Source organism: Pleurodeles waltl, chromosome 9, assembly GCF_031143425.1.
Source record: "Pleurodeles waltl isolate 20211129_DDA chromosome 9, aPleWal1.hap1.20221129, whole genome shotgun sequence".
Classification (NCBI taxonomy): Eukaryota; Metazoa; Chordata; class Amphibia; order Caudata; family Salamandridae; genus Pleurodeles; species Pleurodeles waltl.
In genome coordinates, this window is record NC_090448.1 from 16,771,782 (window position 1) to 16,790,452 (window position 18,671).

Consider the following 18,671-nt stretch of genomic DNA (forward strand, 5'->3'; position numbering starts at 1 on the left):
ACCCTTCTCACAGAAAGTACCTATGGTTCGTATTCAAAGGAATACATTACCAATTCAAGGTGTTGCCATTCGGAATAACAACTGCACCAAGAGTGTTCACAAAATGTCTAGCAGTAGTAGCAGCACACATCAGGAGACAACAGATACATGTGTTCCCTTACCTAGACGATTGGCTAATCAAGACCAACACAGTAAAAAAATGCGCAAACGACACCACATTTGTCATACAAACCCTTCACAAACTGGGGTTTTCCATCAACTATACAAAATCACACCTAGAACTGTGTCAAACACAACAATATCTAGGAGCAACCATCAACACATCAAAAGGAATTGCCACTTCAAGTCCACAAAGAGTGCAGGCATTCCACAAGGTAATAAGTGCTATGTTTCCAAACCAAAAGATACAAGCAAAATTTGTGCTAAAACTTCTAGGCATGATGTCATCATGCATAGCCATTGTCCCAAACGCAAGACTACACATGCGACCCTTACAACAGTGTCTAGCATCACAATGGTCACAGGCACAGGGTCAACTTCAAAATCTGGTGTTGGTAGACCGCCAAACATACCTCTCGCTTCTATGGTGGAACAGCAAAAATTTAAACAAAGGGCGGACATTTCAGGACCCAGTGCCTCAATACGTTATAACAACAGATGCTTTCATGACAGGGTGGGGAGCACACCTCAATCACCACAGCATTCAAGGACAATGGGATATACACGAAACAAAATTTCATATCAATTACCTAGAACTGTTAGCAGTATTTCTAGCGTTAAAAGCCTTCCAACCCATAATAACACACAAATACATTCTTGTCAAAACAGACAACATGACAACAATGTATTATTTAAACAAACAAGGAGGAACACACTCAACACAATTGTGCCTCCTAACACAAAAAATTTGGCAGTGGGCGATTCACAACAACATTCGCCTAATAGCACAATTTATTCCAGGAATACAAAACCAACTAGCAGACAACCTTTCGCAAGACCACCAACAAGTCCACGAATGGGAAATTCACCCCCAAATTCTGAACAAGTACTTTCAAATTTGGGGAACACCCCAGATAGATTTGTTCGCAACAAAAGAAAACTCAAAATGCCAAAACTTCGCATCCAGGTACCCACACCGCGAATCACAAGGCAATGCTCTATGGATGAGTTGGTCAGGGATATTTGCGTACGCTTTTCCCCCTCTCCCTCTCCTTCCATATCTAGTAAACAAGTTGAGTCAAAACCAACTCAAACTCATACTGATAGCACCCACATGGGCAAGACAACCTTGGTATACAACTCTACTAGACCTTTCACTAGTACCGCATGTCAAACTACCCAACAGGCCAGATCTGTTAACACAACACAAACAACAGATCAGGCATCCAAACCCAGCATCATTGAATCTGGCAATTTGGCTCCTGAAATCCTAGAATTCGGACACTTAGACCTCACACAAGAATGCATGGAGGTCATAAAACAAGCTAGAAAACCTTCCACTAGACACTGCTATGCATCTAAGTGGAAAAGATTTGTTTACTACTGCCATGCCAATCAAATACAACCATTACATGCCTCTACTAAAGACATAGTAGGATACTTACTACATTTGCAAAAAGCAAATCTCGCTTTTTCATCTATAAAAATACACCTCGCAGCAATATCTGCTTACCTACAAACTACTCATTCATCGTCTCTATTTAGAATACCAGTTATTAAAGCATTCATGGAAGGGCTAAAAAGAATTATACCACCAAGAACACCACCAGTTCCTTCATGGAATCTTAACATCGTCTTAACAAGACTCATGGGTCCACCTTTCGAACCCATGCATTCCTGTGAAATGCAATATCTAACCTGGAAGGTCGCATTTCTCATTGCAATCACATCCCTCAGAAGAGTAAGTGAAATACAGGCATTTACCATACAAGAACCATTTATTCAAATACACAACAATAAAATAGTTCTAAGAACAAATCCAAAATTTCTGCCAAAAGTAATCTCACCATTCCATTTAAATCAAACAGTAGAATTGCCAGTGTTCTTCCCACAACCAAATTCTGTGGCTGAAAGGGCACTACATACATTAGACATCAAAAGAGCACTAATGTATTACATTGACAGAACAAAGCTAATCAGGAAAATAAAACAACTGTTCATAGCTTTTCAAAAACCACACATAGGAAATCCAATCTCTAAACAAGGCATTGCTAGATGGATAGTCAGATGCATTCAAACATGCTATCTTAAAGCCAAAAGAGAATTGCCTATTACACCAAAGGCACACTCAACCAGAAAGAAAGGTGCTACAATGGCCTTTCTAGGAAACATTCCTATGAGCGAAATATGTAAGGCTGCAACCTGGTCTACGCCTCATACGTTTACTAAACACTACTGTGTAGACGTACTAAATGCACAACAAGCTACAGTGGGCCAAGCTGTACTAAGAACATTATTCCAAACTACTTCAACTCCTACAGGCTAAACCACCGCTTTTAGGGGAGGTAACTGCTTTCTAGTCTATGCCAAACGTGTATCTGCAGCAACATATGCCATCGAACTGAAAATGTCACTTACCCAGTGTACATCTGTTCGTGGCATTAATCGCTGCAGATTCACATGTACCCTCCCACCTCCCCGGGAAGCCTGTAGCCGTTTAGAAGTAGATCATAAATCTTAAACATCTGAACATTTGTAAATAATTATTAGAAACTCTTATCGTACATACATATTCACTCCATTGCATGGGCACTATTTATACCAAACAACTCCATCCTCACCCTCTGCGGGGAAAACAATCTAAGATGGAGTCGACGCCCATGCGCAATGGAGCCGAGGAGGGAGGAGTCCTTCGGTCCCGTGACCAAAAAGACTTCTTCGAAGAAAAACAACTTGTAATACTCCGAGCCCAACACCAGGCAGCGGACTGTGCCAAACATGTGAATCTGCAGCGACTAATGCCACGAACAGATGTACACTGGGTAAGTGACATTTTCAATTTTTTTCATGCCTGGGCAGTTTTTGCATACTGTAGACTCGCCAAGTCCTGAATAATAAAAAATAAATGCAGGCCTTTCAGAAGTTGAAAGCAGTGAAACGACCAGTACCGGTCTGAGGGGAGCGAGGTGATTAGACAAGGTTGCATGTTTCTTTGAGGCTGGAAGAGGAGGCGGGGTTGGGGCGAGAATTGCCTGCTTGACTTTCTGCCCGATGGAAAAGACCTGCCTCTAGACCAGCGCAATCCATTGAAAGCTAGTATGTTCCTCTCCTCCAAGTCCTCTTTCCATTCGGGTTTCGTTCTCTTTCTATGATATTAATAAATTCAGTTTTTTGTTAAAGGATTGGGATTTTGATAACATTCTACAGCCCACCTATTTTTTTTAATTTTTTTTTGTTCAGTCTAGAGTTTTCCTTTAGATGTGGTGTTCAGTCAGTAGTGTTCTCCAGTGCGGTCTCATGCTAAGGCTCGTGTGTTTGCAATTTCTCACCTTCTTCACCTAGTCGCGGGAAGAGAGAAAGGTGGAAGCCATCATGAACATATTTGAGAACCTGGAAAAAAGAAAGAAGAGGAAAGACCAGTCCGCAGAAGCTGCTACTACAGATGTGGAGTGTGCGTCCGGCCCAGAAGCTGCTGGACTGGAAGATGAGGTGAAATCGGAGAGCCCGGAAGCCGAGGACAACTCCTCTGCAGCAGCACCTGCCGCTTCCACACCATCGAACAGCGTTGGGGTGAACACAAGGCGCTCATCACAGACAGCCGTAAGTCATTCTGCTTCTGAGTGTGTTCTTGTACAGAAAGTTTTTTGTTGTTACAGATGTTAATTACAGCATAAGTCTACTGTCTCATCTGAGTGTTGCATTAAGCAAACTATTTCGTGCAGCAGCAGAAAGGTCTAGTAATTCCATGGCTGACCCTTGCCTGTGACACCAGTTGTGCCTTCTAAACTGTTTGCCTTGTGTTTCTGTGCCCAGTTCTTTAATATCTCCTTTCATGGTGCCTGCTTTGGTGTCACTATGCCACTGGGTTCAAGCTGGCCTGGCCGATGAAGGGTGATACCCTGAAACCGGTCCCAGGACGCTTGTTTGCGGTCCAGGGAGGACCTGGCCTGGCTGATGAAGGGTGAAACCCTGAAACTGGTCCCAGGACGCTTGTTTGCGGTCCAGGGAGGGCCTGTCCTGGCAGTGCGGGCCAAACTATTCCCATGGGGAACAGGGTCATGGCTGGGTCCCAAACTGGGGTGGCATAGTGAGCAAAAGAACAATGGATTAAACCCAGATCTGTGACTGGGGGTGAGTGTTTGAAAAGTTTCAGCTCTCCGTCCATGATCCTTTTGTGTTGCTAAATCCTGCTTTGGTGTCATCATGGTTCATCCAAAGGGCTGCTCTACCCTACTGAAGTCTGGCAGAAAACACTGATGAGACAAGGGCCAGCCTGACAAACTTCCGGGTCAAGTCTACAGTGATAACAATATCAGTCGCATCTGTGGATAGAATGCGCTAAAAAAATGTTTTTCATCTTTCACTAACTAGGTGCCAACTCTTTTGGTGAAACAATGTAGGATGTCCTTGTTGCAAACCTGGATAAATGAAAATAAAGCCAGGAATCCTGATGCTTTAAAAAATCTGGCCATGTTCTAAATAATAACAAATAAAAAAAACTAGTCTTGGCCTCTGTAGGTGCGTTAAAGGATTGGAAATGTAAAATTTGTCACTTACCTTAAATCTAATTTTGCGACTGATTTGGTTTTTTTGTGCCCCAGTGGGAGGAAGCAGACAGTTTGTCATGTTTAAGCTGTGTTGTATTCATTCTACACATCCAATAGTGGCCTTTTCGGAATGAGAGCAAGCGAAGACATGAGAATGGCTCTTTGAATATTACACCATTGCATTAGCCTATTAGAGCGTTTGGCTGGTGGAGGTTGCTTTAGGGTGGGTGGTGGACATTGTGTGCTATATAAATTCCCAATGTATGTGATAGCAAAGTGATGGACTTTGTTAGGAGTGTGATGTAATTTGGGCAGAAAGAGAATTTGGTCATTTGTGATCAGATCTGTGTCATTTTAGCTGCTGCCCATAAAAAGCTGAGAAGTGTCTTCATGTGGAACAGGAGGGCTCCTCAAACACCCAGTCCAGCTCTTCGGCACTGAAGATTGCTTTTGTGGCTATTTGTTTTATGCAGTCATTTATTTCCCTTTTGTTAAACCAAATTCACAAAGTCCTTAATATATTACTTTTAGAACAGCAGATTTGTAAACAGCTGTAATAATTGAAGGAAATGCTTCTCAGTAATGTTTTAAGACCTTGCTTGCCTCACTGCTGAACATGAGGCCTGTGAAAAGTGTGTTCATTTGACAGATGTGATTAAGCATGCAAGAATGTCTAGTTTCCGAGTTGGTCGTAAACTCTCAGTTGCCAGCTTTAGTGCCATTTGGGGGGGACTGTTGCATTGGTCGCAGTGACACTAAGCTTCACATGTTACTCTCTAGAAAGTGTGTGCAGAGCTGTGCTCAGTGCCATATGGTGCACACAGCGGTTAACAAGGCCCACCAATCGTCTATTCTGCCAAGCACTGCTTTGCCATTTGGGCACAGAAGCTAAAGAAGGTAAATATTGACTTTTCTCAAAGGCTTCAACTCCACTGCTCTATTTTCTCAGATGGTGTTGCTTATTACCCATTATTCTCATTTTTCAAGGTGAACACCCAGCTTCAGTTCTACCAATGGTATTGCTTATGTGTGTGCGCTATTAAATGCAGGTGCAAATCATGCTGCCTGGCAAAAACACTACTCTTAAGATGTGTGGACTGCAAGATTTGTCCTTCATATCTGCGTTTTATGGTTTGATCATAACTAGCCATCAGCATTAACTAGAACACAACATGTGAGGTCAAGCCTCAGTTTTAGTTCAGTTGCTCGCTGCTGGGGGTGGGCACATGCTTAGAGAATATTACTTGTTTCTAAACGAAGCTCATGGCAGTCATAACGGAGTGCAACACTAATTGTTTTGTCATTTTACCCTGGCCATTGGATTCAAATCATGGTTCAGCGTAAACTTGTATGTTCAATAGTATGTGTGCCCTGTAGATACACATGCTCTGCATACTTCTGCCATCTAGTGTTGGTCCGGAGTGGTGCAAGTTGTTTTTCTTCGACTGACTCCTCCTCCCTGTGATATTGTGCATGGACATCTACTCCTTAGTTAGATTATTTTCTTGCTGCCGTCAGGTTGGACTCGTGTGCCTCAGGTTCGTCTTTCGATCCTTCGGCTCAGTTGATTTCCAACTTTTTCTCTTTAATTCTGAGGGTATTATCATCTGCACTACTTCAGTCTTAGCGCTCTTGCCATTCCGTTGGTTTGGGCACAGACCGAGCATTCTTTGTGGTGCTAGCGCCTGCTTCAGCCCTACCTTCCACGTGTCTCTGGCACCGACAGGAATGATCCCCTCATGGACGGGACTCCATTCCGATTCTATAATTGATGTTACACAATATTCCTGCACACCGGCCAACACTTTGTGTGCCACCTCTGTCTCTCTCTGTACCTTCGCAAGGCAGACTCCGACACCTGCAAGTCTTTCTGCTCCAAAAGACCTTTCAGGATCATCGTGCTTGTTAACTGGAAATGGCCCAGAAGATGCCGAACGACAACTCAGACATCTTTTGAGAGGAACATGCTCAAGCAGGAACCCAGAGCAGGAAGAGGAAGACCTTTTCTTTACAGGACAGTTGAGAGTTTGGCGTTAAATTCAACATCGAAAGCCACAAGTTAACCTCGGCCCAGCATTTGAGTACTGTGGCCCCTTCTGTCTCGCATAAATTCTCCAAAAGGATATTTCAGCCCATCCTTGAGGTCACCAGACTGCCACTGCCATCTGGCCATGATCAGTACCATAAATCTACTTCAGCCGCCTGCCTTCTGGCTCAACTCCAAAGATGGCTGCCAAAACCAAAGCTCCATTGTCTGCTTCAACCTTCATAGATTCGGACCGAGAGATTGTTTCGGTATTGATCCAGACCTCGGAACCTCGCCTCAGCTTCGGTGCTGACCAAGCTTCCGAATTTGAAGACTTCAGTGTGAACAGGTTTGGAGCCAAAAAGCTCAGAAACTAGAGACTCGGTCCAATTTTCCTCCAGCCCATGTCCGGTCAAGCCCTTAGTGGAGAAAATGGATGCTTAACAGCACAAGCTCCAGATCCAAGAGGGCACAGGTCGAATCATCACCACTCCTTTCTCTCCTGTGCCTCCCTAAAAGGAAACTTCCCTTTCAAGAGGCCTTGGATGTTCCTGTCCCTACTAAGACGAAAACCAAGGACAAGGCTTCTACGCAGACCTCCTCTTCTACTTTCCACTTCAGAATCCCCAATGTCACCAATTCATGGGGTTTACACTCCTCATACCACGATCATACACTGGTAGTTTAGAGGGCCCTCAAGATGATGCTGAGTTTGGAATGCCTGTGACCCTGACCTCTGCCCCACACGCCCTTCCCCACCACGGGACACTGCAGCTTACCAACAGTTAGTCGCCAGAGCAGCCATGTGTCACAACTTTGAGCTGCACAAAGCTCCTCTTGAGCTGGACTTTGTTTGACACCTTTGTCCCTGCTCACAGAACAACACAGTACCTCCCCATGCTGGCTGCCATGCTCAAGCACGCTGAAGACATCTTTATGAAGCCTCTCTGCTCCCAGGTAATCACACCACAGGTGGACAAAAAGTACACGGCAGGCCCCTCTGACCCACTTTACATCAGGGCACAGGTGCCACCCGATTCCATTGTGGCAATGATGGCCTGTAAACAGGCTAATACCAGGCCACTGGGGAGTCTTCTCCCCCAGTGAAGGAGAGTAAAATAATTGATTCCCCTTGGAAGAGGGTAGCTGCACAGGTGGCAAACCACTGGCGCATAGCCAACTCAAGTCCTTTTGGGCCAGTACTACAGGACTCATTGGAATGAAATGGAGGAGCTCCTACAGTTCTTTCACGAGGGACATCGCAAGAGGGGCTAACAGATTGTTTTGGAGGGTCAGACTATCTCCAGCATTCCTGTCAGGTGCGCCGTTGATGCCACCGACACAGCGGCTCACGGCACCAGCTTCCTTTTAAGATTGCATGCTTGGTTATGTTGCTCAGGTTTTAAATCGGAGGGTTCAGCAGGCAGTCCTCAACATGCCCTTTGACAAAGAGCAGCTGTTTCGGCCCCAGGTAGACTCCACATTAGAGAAGCTCAAAAAGGGCACCGACACTGTCAAGGCCATGGGTACCCTTCAGACCACTACATAAGGGGGGGGTTCCTTTTGCCACTCTGGATTCAGGTGGTCTTGTAGGTTGGAGGCGTCCACCTCACATTCTAGACAGCCTCCGTCCATTTACACCAGAGGTTTTTACAAAAGCTCTTGGGGGTTCAACAACAAGTCGGAAGGGAAAAGCACTGCCGCAAGCAGGTCCTCCTTCACTGCCACGCAGTGACTACCTCCACCTTCCCCCTGATTATACAACACTTGTCAGGTGTAGACTCCGAACAGCTTACTCCATCTGGGGCACCATCACCACGGACTAATGGGTCCTTGCTATTATCTACCATGGTTACTATCCAGAGCTCATCACCACTCCTCCCAATATTCCCCCTTGCACTCACAGGCGATCTCGGGAACACTTAACTACTCTCAGGCCCTTTTTCTCAAAGGGGGCATAGTCTGTTCCGCCTTAACATCAAGGATCTGGCATATACTCCCTATACTTCCTGATTCCCAAAAAGGACAGCTCTTTCAGACTCATTCTAGACCTCAGAGCACTAAACAAATGCTGTAGGAAGTTGGCTCTGTATGCACTATTTCAAAGTAAGGAATAGTATGCACAGAGTCCAAGGGTTCCCCTTAGAGGTAAGATACTCCTACAGGCTAAACCACCGCTTTTAGGGGAGGTAACTGCTTTATAGTCTATGCGAAACATGTGTATCTGCAGCAACATATGCCATCGAACTGAAAATGTCACTTACCCAGTGTACATCTGTTCGTGGCATTAGTCGCTGCAGATTCACATGTGCCCTCCCGCCTCCCCGGGAAGCCTGTAGCCGTTTAGAAGTACATCTTAAATCTTAAACATTTGTACATTTGTAAATAATTATTATAAACTTTTTATGTACATACGTATTCACTCCATTGCATGGGCACTATTTATAGCAAACAACTCCATCCTCACCCTCTGCGGGGAAAACAATCTAAGATGGAGTCGACGCCCATGCGCAATGGAGCCGAAGAGGGAGGAGTCCTTCGGTCCCGTGACCAAAAAAGACTTCTTCGAAGAAAAACAACTTGTAATACTCCGAGCCCAACACCAGGCAGCGGACTGTGCGAAACATGTGAATCTGCAGCGACTAATGCCACGAACAGATGTACACTGGGTAAGTGACATTTTCATTGTCCCCCCTGATCCCCCACAGCGACACCTGCAGAGGGAATCCCGAGGCTCCCGCTGACCGCGACTGCCTGACTCTCAGATCCCGACGCCTGGAAAAGACCCTGCACCCGCAGCCCCCAGGACCTGAAGGATCGGAACTCCAGTGCAGGAGTGACCCCCAGGAGGCCCTCTCCCTTGCCCAGGTGGTGGTTACCCCGAGGAGCCCCCCCCCTTGCCTGCCTGCATCGCTGAAGAGACCCCTTAGTCTCCCATTGAAACCTATTACAAACCTGACGAGTGTTTGCACACTGCACCCGGCCGCCCCCGTGCTGCTGAGGGTGTACTTTCTGTGCTACCTTGTGTCCCCAATCCCCCCCCCCCCCCACCCCCCAGTGCCCTACAAAACCCCCCTGGTCTGCCCTCCGAAGACGCGGGTACTTACCTGCTGGCAGACTGGAACCGGGGCACCCCCTTCTCCATTGAAGCCTATGCGTTTTGGGCACCACTTTGAACTCTGCACCTGACCGGCCCTGAGCTGCTGGTGTGGTAACTTTGGGGTTGCTCTGAACCCCCAACGGTGGGCTACCTTGGACCCAAACTTGAACCCCGTAGGTGGTTTACTTACCTACAAGAACTAACAATTACTTACCTCCCCCAGGAACTGTGAAAATTGCACTGTCTAGTTTTAAAATAGCTATATGTGTTTTATTTGAAAAGTATATATGCTATTGTGATTATTCAAAGTTCCTAAAGTACTTACCTGCAATACCTTTCATTCAAAGTATTACATGTAAAATTTGAACCTGTGGTTCTTAAAATAAACTAGGAAAAGATATTTTTCTATACAAAAACCTATTGGCCTGGAATTGTCTCGGAGTGTGTGTTCCCCATTTATTGTTTGTGTATGTACAACAAATGCTTAACACTACTCCTTTGATAAGCCTACTGCTCGACCACACTACCACAAAATAGAGCATTAGTATTCTCTTTTTGCCACTATCTTACCTCTAAGGGGAACCCTTGGACTCTGTGCATACTATTCCTTACTTTGAAATAGTGCATACAGAGCCAACTTCCTACATAAAGACTTTAGGAAAGCCAAACAACTCTTTTTATCTTTTTTTTTTCCCACCCCACAAAGGCAACCCATTATCCAAATCGGGCATAGCCAGTTGGATAGACAAACGTATACAAACCTAATATTTTACGGCTAAGAGACCGTCACCAGTTTCTCCCAGAGCTCACTCTAAAAGAAGGAAGGTTGCGACTATGGCTTTTCTTGGTAATATTCCCATAGCTCACATTAGTAAGGCAGCTACTTGGTCTGCACCACATACATTCACAAAACACTACTGTGTGGCTGTTCTATCACACCAACAAGCAAATGTAGGTCAGTCAGTGCTACGTACACTAACAGTCTGCTGCAATCCCTACAGACTAGCCATCGCCTTATGGAGGGACTGCTTTGCAGTCTATGCAAAGCATGCCACACATGCCTCCAAAATGAGTGTTACCCCGCAAGCATCTGTTTGTGGCATGTAGTGCTGTAGATTCACATGCGCCCTCCCTCCTCCCCAGACGTCTCTGTCCGCTGCAATTACTTTATCCTTGTATAGATTTTGTACATATGTATTTATACATTACATGGCCATCTTTCTCCCCATACTTTCCTTCCACCCCTTTCTCACCCGCCTGTGGGAAAACAATCTGACAGAGGAGTAGATGCCCCTGCGCAGTATCACAGAGAGGAGGAGTCACTCGATCTTGTGACTCAGAACAGTTCTTTGAAATAGAACAACTTTCACCACTCTGGACCCCACACTAGATGGCAGGAGTATGCAGAGCATGTGAATCTACAGCACTGCAATCCACAAACAGATGCTTACATGATGAGTAACCTATCCTTTTGGGGTTTGCTAGCACAGGTACATGAAAGTAAACAGTCTTAAAAAAAAAAAATGGCTGAGTGACCCGATCAAGCTTGCTGCATTACCAGACGCTCTTGTCCGCTACTCTCACCCTACTTGTGATGCCCACAATGGGCACTATCTCAGTTTTGTACGGTTTACCCTCCTGAACTGTTTGTTGTGCTTATTGAAGTTCGTTACTGGATAGAGCACGAAAGTTCCCACCCATAGTTACTGTCTTTTGAACGCACTGGTGCAATATGCTGACAATTTGCAAATTCATGCATTATCAAACGACCTTGCGGATTCTTGTACTATTCGCCATGGTTAGCTTCTCAGAGCACCCGCTTTTCTGGTCTTTTGTGTTTGTTTCTTTGGCTAGAACATTCTCGATAAAGAATTGGTCCTAAACCACAGTGGCAATAAGAAAATGTGGGTGAATGAAATCCCTGTTATTAGATAGAGCCACGGACATGACTGAAATAATAAATTGGTCTGCTGACATGCTAATATCCAAAACAACTGCTATTTGAAGGCTGCTGGAAGTTGAGTTGTAATATTTGCTTTAGGTTACACTTAACAGTAGAATATCTCTCAATGTACAGTATCCTACACAAGTATTAAATGGTAAAATGTTTGTTTCTAAAGCATTTTCTTTGCATAACAAGCATGCCCACCTGCCTTGTCTTTTAAATGCTCAGTTGCATTTTGGAAGTAAACACCTAGGGCCAGATGTAGCAAAGGTTTTTCCCCATTCTGTGTCTATGGGAAAAAGTATTTGTACATATGGCCCCTAGTGACATTTGGCCTAGGAAAAAAACACTTTCTTCAATCAGTCCTACCGAACGAAAACAAAGCAGACGCTGTGTCAGGTGGATTGTTTAACTTAGAGATGAAACATGACTTATCTTTTTAAGGAATTCTAGAATACACCCCGTGTCGTCATGCTTCACATGTGCAATTACCTAGTTCATGATTGCATAGTACCCAAAGCAGTGTCCTGCAAGCGCCCAGATCGATAAGAATCGGACTTTCATTGTCCCATGTTGTAATGTTTTGTTTGCCGCAGTGTAGTAATCTCAGCATCTTCTCTGCCTGGACCAGATCATTGAGGAAAGGTCGGGTAAGGGCAGGAGAGTCGAGTTTAGGCTTGGGTGGGAGTTATGGTGAGACAGTAATGGCTAAGACAGTGGTTGGGTAGAAGTGTCTTCAGGTAAGACAAGGGAGTGGGGTTATGATTTAAGGGGGGTAGGCAGGTTGGTGTTGGGATTAACGCTGAGGGAACAAGAGGGGGATTCATCCTAGTGAGGGTAATTTTACACCAAAGGTCTCAAATTAATCAGTTTCAAGAGCAAGGACCATTCAAACGACATGCAAACTCTCATTGTGATTTGCTGCATTTATATCTAAGCCCGTCAGACTCTTCCCATAGTATCTCTGAGAGTTTAGCTTGTTTCTTTCCCATACACAGCTGTAGATGATTGTGACGGGCCAAGGAGTAGTATGCTTTGATGTTTTGTCTGCATCAGAAAGGTTTTTGTCTTCTTTTTAAAGCCAAATGAATATTTTGTGCCATGTTCCACGTCCTCTGCTATTTTTGAGGAGCCTGAAACCCTAGGTATGTAGGAGAGTAAACGTATCCAGCACTAGTTGTGCATACATTGATGCTAGAAGTTGAGTGGAGCTTGCAAGGTTTTGCATCGCGAGCCTTCTTACTGGCAGATTGGAAGATGAGTTGTGGTTCCCAAGTGCGTCCCGGTTAAGTTCTCCTTTGGGCAGAAAGCTTCTAGTGCAGTGTCTTTTGTTCTCCTGATATCAAGTGGATTTGTTCCTGAAGGACCACATGCTTAAAAGGCAGGAAGGTCTATGTTCAAGTGCCCTGTTGTGTGTGGACTGGGGATGCCTTTGTGTGAACACCCAGTAGTTTTTTTTTTTTTGTTTGTTTTTTTTTGTTTTAACGAGCAATGCAAAGCACATGAATCAAGTTACAAAACTAGTGTTTCGGGTAAGAAAGATATATTTTTTTTTTTCCTGGTGTTGACATTACTTGACAAAATTCTTACATACTTGTATACAACTATGTCTCCAGAATAATTTTGGTGCTTTGCTCTTCGTATGGTCTTTAAAACAAGCCATTAGCTTTCTCTGCAGTGGTGCATGTGATGAACTAGTGAATCAGCCACAGAAGCACACTGAAGGGGTCGATACTTAAAAGGCCCTGGGTTGGTGCTGTTCATTAAGTGCTCCTATTCCAGTGTTCAGGAAAGAGACTGTTGATTTTTCCTTAGATCTCATTTGTATCCTCTTTTGTATCTTTGCTCTTCTAGTTAACTATTCCATATCCCTGCTTGTTGCATCTTAAGCGGTACAATGACCTCTGTGTGAAGTCTTTACTGTACATATATGTAGGAAGTTGGCTCTGTATGTGCTATTTCAAAGTAAGGAATAGCATGCACAGAGTCCAAGGGTTCCCCTTAGAGGTAAAATAGTGGTAAAAATAGATAATACTAATGCTCTATTTTGTGGTAGTGTGGTCGAGCAGTAGGCTTATCCAAGGAGTAGTGTTAAGCATTTGTTGTACATACACATAGACAATAAATGAGGTACACACACTCAGAGACAAATCCAACCAATAGGTTTTTATATAGAAAAATATCTTTTCTTAGTTTATTTTAAGAACCACAGGTTCAAATTCTACAGGTAATAGCTCATTCGAAAGGTATTGCAGGTAAGTACTTTAGGAACTTCAAATCATCAAAATTGCATGTATACTTTTCAAGTTATTCACAAATAGCTGTTTTAAAAGTGGACACTTAGTGCAATTTTCACAGTTCCTAGGGGAGGTAAGTATTTGTTAGTTTTACCAGGTAAGTAAGACACTTACAGGGTTCAGTTCTTGGTCCAAGGTAGCCCACCGTTGGGGGTTCAGAGCAACCCCAAAGTCACCACCCCAGCAGCTCAGGGCCGGTCAGGTGCAGAGTTCAAAGTGGTGCCCAAAACACATAGGCTAGAATGGAGAGAAGGGGGTGCCCCGGTTCCGGTCTGCTTGCAGGTAAGTACCCGCGTCTTCGGAGGGCAGACCAGGGGGGTTTTGTAGGGCACCGGGGGGGACACAAGTCCACACAGAAATTTCACCCTCAGCGGCGCGGGGGCGGCCGGGTGCAGTGTAGAAACAAGCGTCGGGTTCGCAATGTTAGTCTATGAGAGATCTCGGGATCTCTTCCGCGCTGCAGGCAGGCAAGGGGGGGATTCCTCGGGGAAACCTCCACTTGGGCAAGGGAGAGGGACTCCTGGGGGTCACTTCTCCAGTGAAAGTCCGGTCCTTCAGGTCCTGGGGGCTGCGGGTGCAGGGTCTCTCCCAGGTGTCGGGACTTAGGTTTCAGAGAGTCGCGGTCAGGGGAAGCCTCGGGATTCCCTCTGCAGGCGGCGCTGTGGGGGCTCAGGGGGGACAGGTTTTGGTACTCACAGTATCAGAGTAGTCCTGGGGTCCCTCCTGAGGCGTCGGATCTCCACCAGCCGAGTCGGGGTCGCCGGGTGCAGTGTTGCAAGTCTCACGCTTCTTGCGGGGAGCTTGCAGGGTTCTTTAAAGCTGCTGGAAACAAAGTTGCAGCTTTTCTTGGAGCAGGTCCGCTGTCCTCGGGAGTTTCTTGTCTTTTCGAAGCAGGGGCAGTCCTCAGAGGATGTCGAGGTCGCTGGTCCCTTTGGAAGGCGTCGCTGGAGCAGGATCTTTGGAAGGCAGGAGACAGGCCGGTGAGTTTCTGGAGCCAAGGCAGTTGTCGTCTTCTGGTCTTCCGCTGCAGGGGTTTTCAGCTGGGCAGTCCTTCTTCTTGTAGTTGCAGGAATCTAATTTTCTAGGGTTCAGGGTAGCCCTTAAATACTAAATTTAAGGGCGTGTTTAGGTCTGGGGGGTTAGTAGCCAATGGCTACTAGCCCTGAGGGTGGGTACACCCTCTTTGTGCCTCCTCCCAAGGGGAGGGGGTCACAATCCTAACCCTATTGGGGGAATCCTCCATCTGCAAGATGGAGGATTTCTAAAAGTTAGAGTCACCTCAGCTCAGGACACCTTAGGGGCTGTCCTGACTGGCCAGTGACTCCTCCTTGTTTTTCTCATTATTTTCTCCGGCCTTGCCGCCAAAAGTGGGGCCTGGCCGGAGGGGGCGGGCAACTCCACTAGCTGGAGTGTCCTGCTGGGTTGGCACAAAGGAGGTGAGCCTTTGAGGCTCACCGCCAGGTGTGACAATTCCTGCCTGGGAGAGGGGTTAGCATCTCCACCCAGTGCAGGCTTTGTTACTGGCCTCAGAGTGACAAAGGCACTCTCCCCATGGGGCCAGCAACATGTCTCGGTTTGTGGCAGGCTGCTAAAACTAGTCAGCCTACACAGATAGTCGGTTAAGTTTCAGGGGGCACCTCTAAGGTGCCCTCTGTGGTGTATTTTACAATAAAATGTACACTGGCATCAGTGTGCATTTATTGTGCTGAGAAGTTTGATACCAAACTTCCCAGTTTTCAGTGTAGCCATTATGGTGCTGTGGAGTTCGTGTTTGACAGACTCCCAGACCATATACTCTTATGGCTACCCTGCACTTACAATGTCTAAGGTTTTGTTTAGACACTGTAGGGGTACCATGCTCATGCACTGGTACCCTCACCTATGGTATAGTGCACCCTGCCTTAGGGCTGTAAGGCCTGCTAGAGGGGTGGCTTACCTATACTGCATAGGCAGTGAGAGGCTGGCATGGCACCCTGAGGGGAGTGCCATGTCGACTTACTCGTTTTGTCCTCACTAGCACACACAAGCTGGCAAGCAGTGTGTCTGTGCTGAGTGAGAGGTCTCCAGGGTGGCATAAGACATGCTGCAGCCCTTAGAGACCTTCCTTGGCATCAGGGCCCTTGGTACTAGAAGTACCAGTTACAAGGGACTTATCTGGATGCCAGGGTCTGCCAATTGTGGATACAAAAGTACAGGTTAGGGAAAGAACACTGGTGCTGGGGCCTGGTTAGCAGGCCTCAGCACACTTTCAATTGTAAACATAGCATCAGCAAAGGCAAAAAGTCAGGGGGCAACCATGCCAAGGAGGCATTTCCTTACAATATATTTCATGTTCTGTATCCTGGTGACTGCCGGCATCACAGTTTTGTGTCTTGCTATAGAAACCGTTCACGAAACAAGAGTAAAGCCCTTGATATCAACTGTGTACTCTCTGTATTTATTCAAATAGGAGGCTGCTCCTAAACCAGGCCCAGCAAAGTCTACCCGGCCCAGGCCCAAGAGCAGAATGTCCCGATACCGCAGCAACTCGACACAGAGGTTAAGACGGCAGAAGCAGCAGGCAGTCTCCCAGCAGCCTGAGCCGGACCCGACTGTTGCAGAGGAGGCTGGCACGACTGCGGATCCAGCCGCAGCAGAGACTAGCAGCTTGGAGGCGGTGGGAGCAAGCGGGCAATTACCAGGTGTAGAGACTGCTGCATCCTCAGTGGTGGGACCCCAGGCTAACCGGTCCGCTATGAAGGTCCCAAAAACAAAAAAGGTGTGTTGGATGTTCTCTTAGCTGTAAACCATGGAGATGAAAAGTTGAGCATCCCTTTTCTCAAGTATTATTGACCTAATTGATTCAGATATTCTCTGACTGATTAAAAAACAAAACAAATTCTGTTCTGGTTGACACGTCCCTGTGCTCTTTTTCCTTAGTTACCTCGTTATGCTTGTTCTGATGACTGGATATTTTCACCACTGTGAAGCAGTGGCAGCAGCCTTCTCTAATGTTGTCATTTCTTTCTCAGTATTTAGTTACAGAATGGCTGAATGACAAGGCAGAGAAGCCGGAGTGCCCCATTGAGTGTCCCCTGCGCATCACCACAGACCCCACAGTTCTGGCAACAACCCTTAACATGCTGCCTGGCCTCAGCCACTCTCCTTTAATCTGCACCACCCCCAAGCACTACATCCGCTTTGGATCTCCCTTTATCCCTGAGCGACGTAGGCGGCCTCTCTTTGTGGATGGTACATTTGGCTCCTGTAAAAAGGTGAATGATCCTCTGGCATAATTCTGCATTTGTTGTGTTTGTTAATGTGTGTACATCACAGAGGGATCTTGTGCTCATTACCTACATTCAAATGCATACAAGTCATTAGTGTGTGTGTGTGTGTACTTATTTAGAAATACTAAATATTTCTCCAGCTTTAGAAATTTTGCATAGTCATATGTTTAAATAATTCCCTTTAATACCAGTAAAGGTTTCAATAAAATGTGTTTAGTAGCACATCACCTCATTGAAACATATGTAAATGCAGCAAGTCAGGTGGAAATACTGAGCCCTTCTCCTCCTAGAAGCAACCATCCCTTAGGTTTTGGCGCATTAGTTTAAGGAGTACATGTCATCGAAGAGAGCCTCTGACGGTGGAATAAAGAGGATCCCATGTACATATATAGAGATGAACACTGGACTTACAGGTAAGTAAGTCATTTTTTTCTCCATCATTCCTTCTTTCTTATATTGACATGCTTGACTCAGAATAGTAATCGGTACATACAATCTGAGTAAAGCAAAAAACAGACGCAAATAGGTTGCGTAGAAGTGATTCCCCCAAAGATGACTTCGCTGCCGCATTCAGGTCCAGGCAGTATTTCTTGGTGAACATGTACCTGCTCGTCCAGTCTTGTAGAGGCACTCGCTCATTAAATCCAGCAGTTGTCACTTGCTTCTGGAGCATTGCACCCTCTTTTTCCCCAGGAATGGATGCTCCACCTTAAGACAGAAGGTGATGCAGGCTGCAGCAGCATTTTATGCTTTGTTTGGACAGTGTAAGGACTCTTCCTGGATGGCCGAAATGCACAAACAGCTCGTCTGGTGTACACATCCTTTTTCGTGTCCTTGTAAAATGGAATCTATCGGCAGACATTCCGCGAGTGCAAAGTTTTCTGTATGGACGTTGTCCGATTACTAAACAACAAAGGGTGACCTGTGCATCTGCAGTTAATTCAGGCATAAATTTCAGGTTGGGTCACAGGATGAGTTTCTTAGGTAACTATCGTTATGAATATATGAAAGAAAACAACACTAGAGAACTCGAGTTACAGGTAAGAAACTAATTTCAACAGTTTCTCTGCTGATCATCAGGTTCCTGAGGTCCTTCCAGAGTATTGCAAGTGTATGTGAGGAACTCTGGTGATTACCCAGTTTTTCTGAGGTGTAGCAAGCTACTAATTGCGTCATACATATATTCCTGTAACCTGCCCTTCTCCATCACAGCCCTTTCATGTGTTAATGGAGATCTTTGGTCTCCCGGAAGGGCTTAAGATCCAAATTACCCAAGAGATCTCTTTTGGCTGCACCAGACCTCTTCAGGATTATCATTCATCACTTGA

The 18,671-nt window shown here is 45.7% G+C and overlaps 1 protein-coding gene across 9 annotated transcripts in view; it reads left to right on the forward strand.

The window, feature by feature from the left end:
• Window positions 1–18,671, forward strand: part of SETD5 (SET domain containing 5) — a 313,379-nt gene that overhangs the window by 192,301 nt on the left and 102,407 nt on the right. For all 9 annotated transcript variants that reach the window (XM_069206129.1, XM_069206133.1, XM_069206132.1 and 6 more), the window contains 3 exons: window positions 3,502–3,759; window positions 16,524–16,832; window positions 17,086–17,328. In XM_069206129.1, the coding sequence (XP_069062230.1) occupies window positions 3,502–3,759; window positions 16,524–16,832; window positions 17,086–17,328 (810 nt within the window). The remainder of the gene's footprint in view (window positions 1–3,501; window positions 3,760–16,523; window positions 16,833–17,085; window positions 17,329–18,671) is intronic.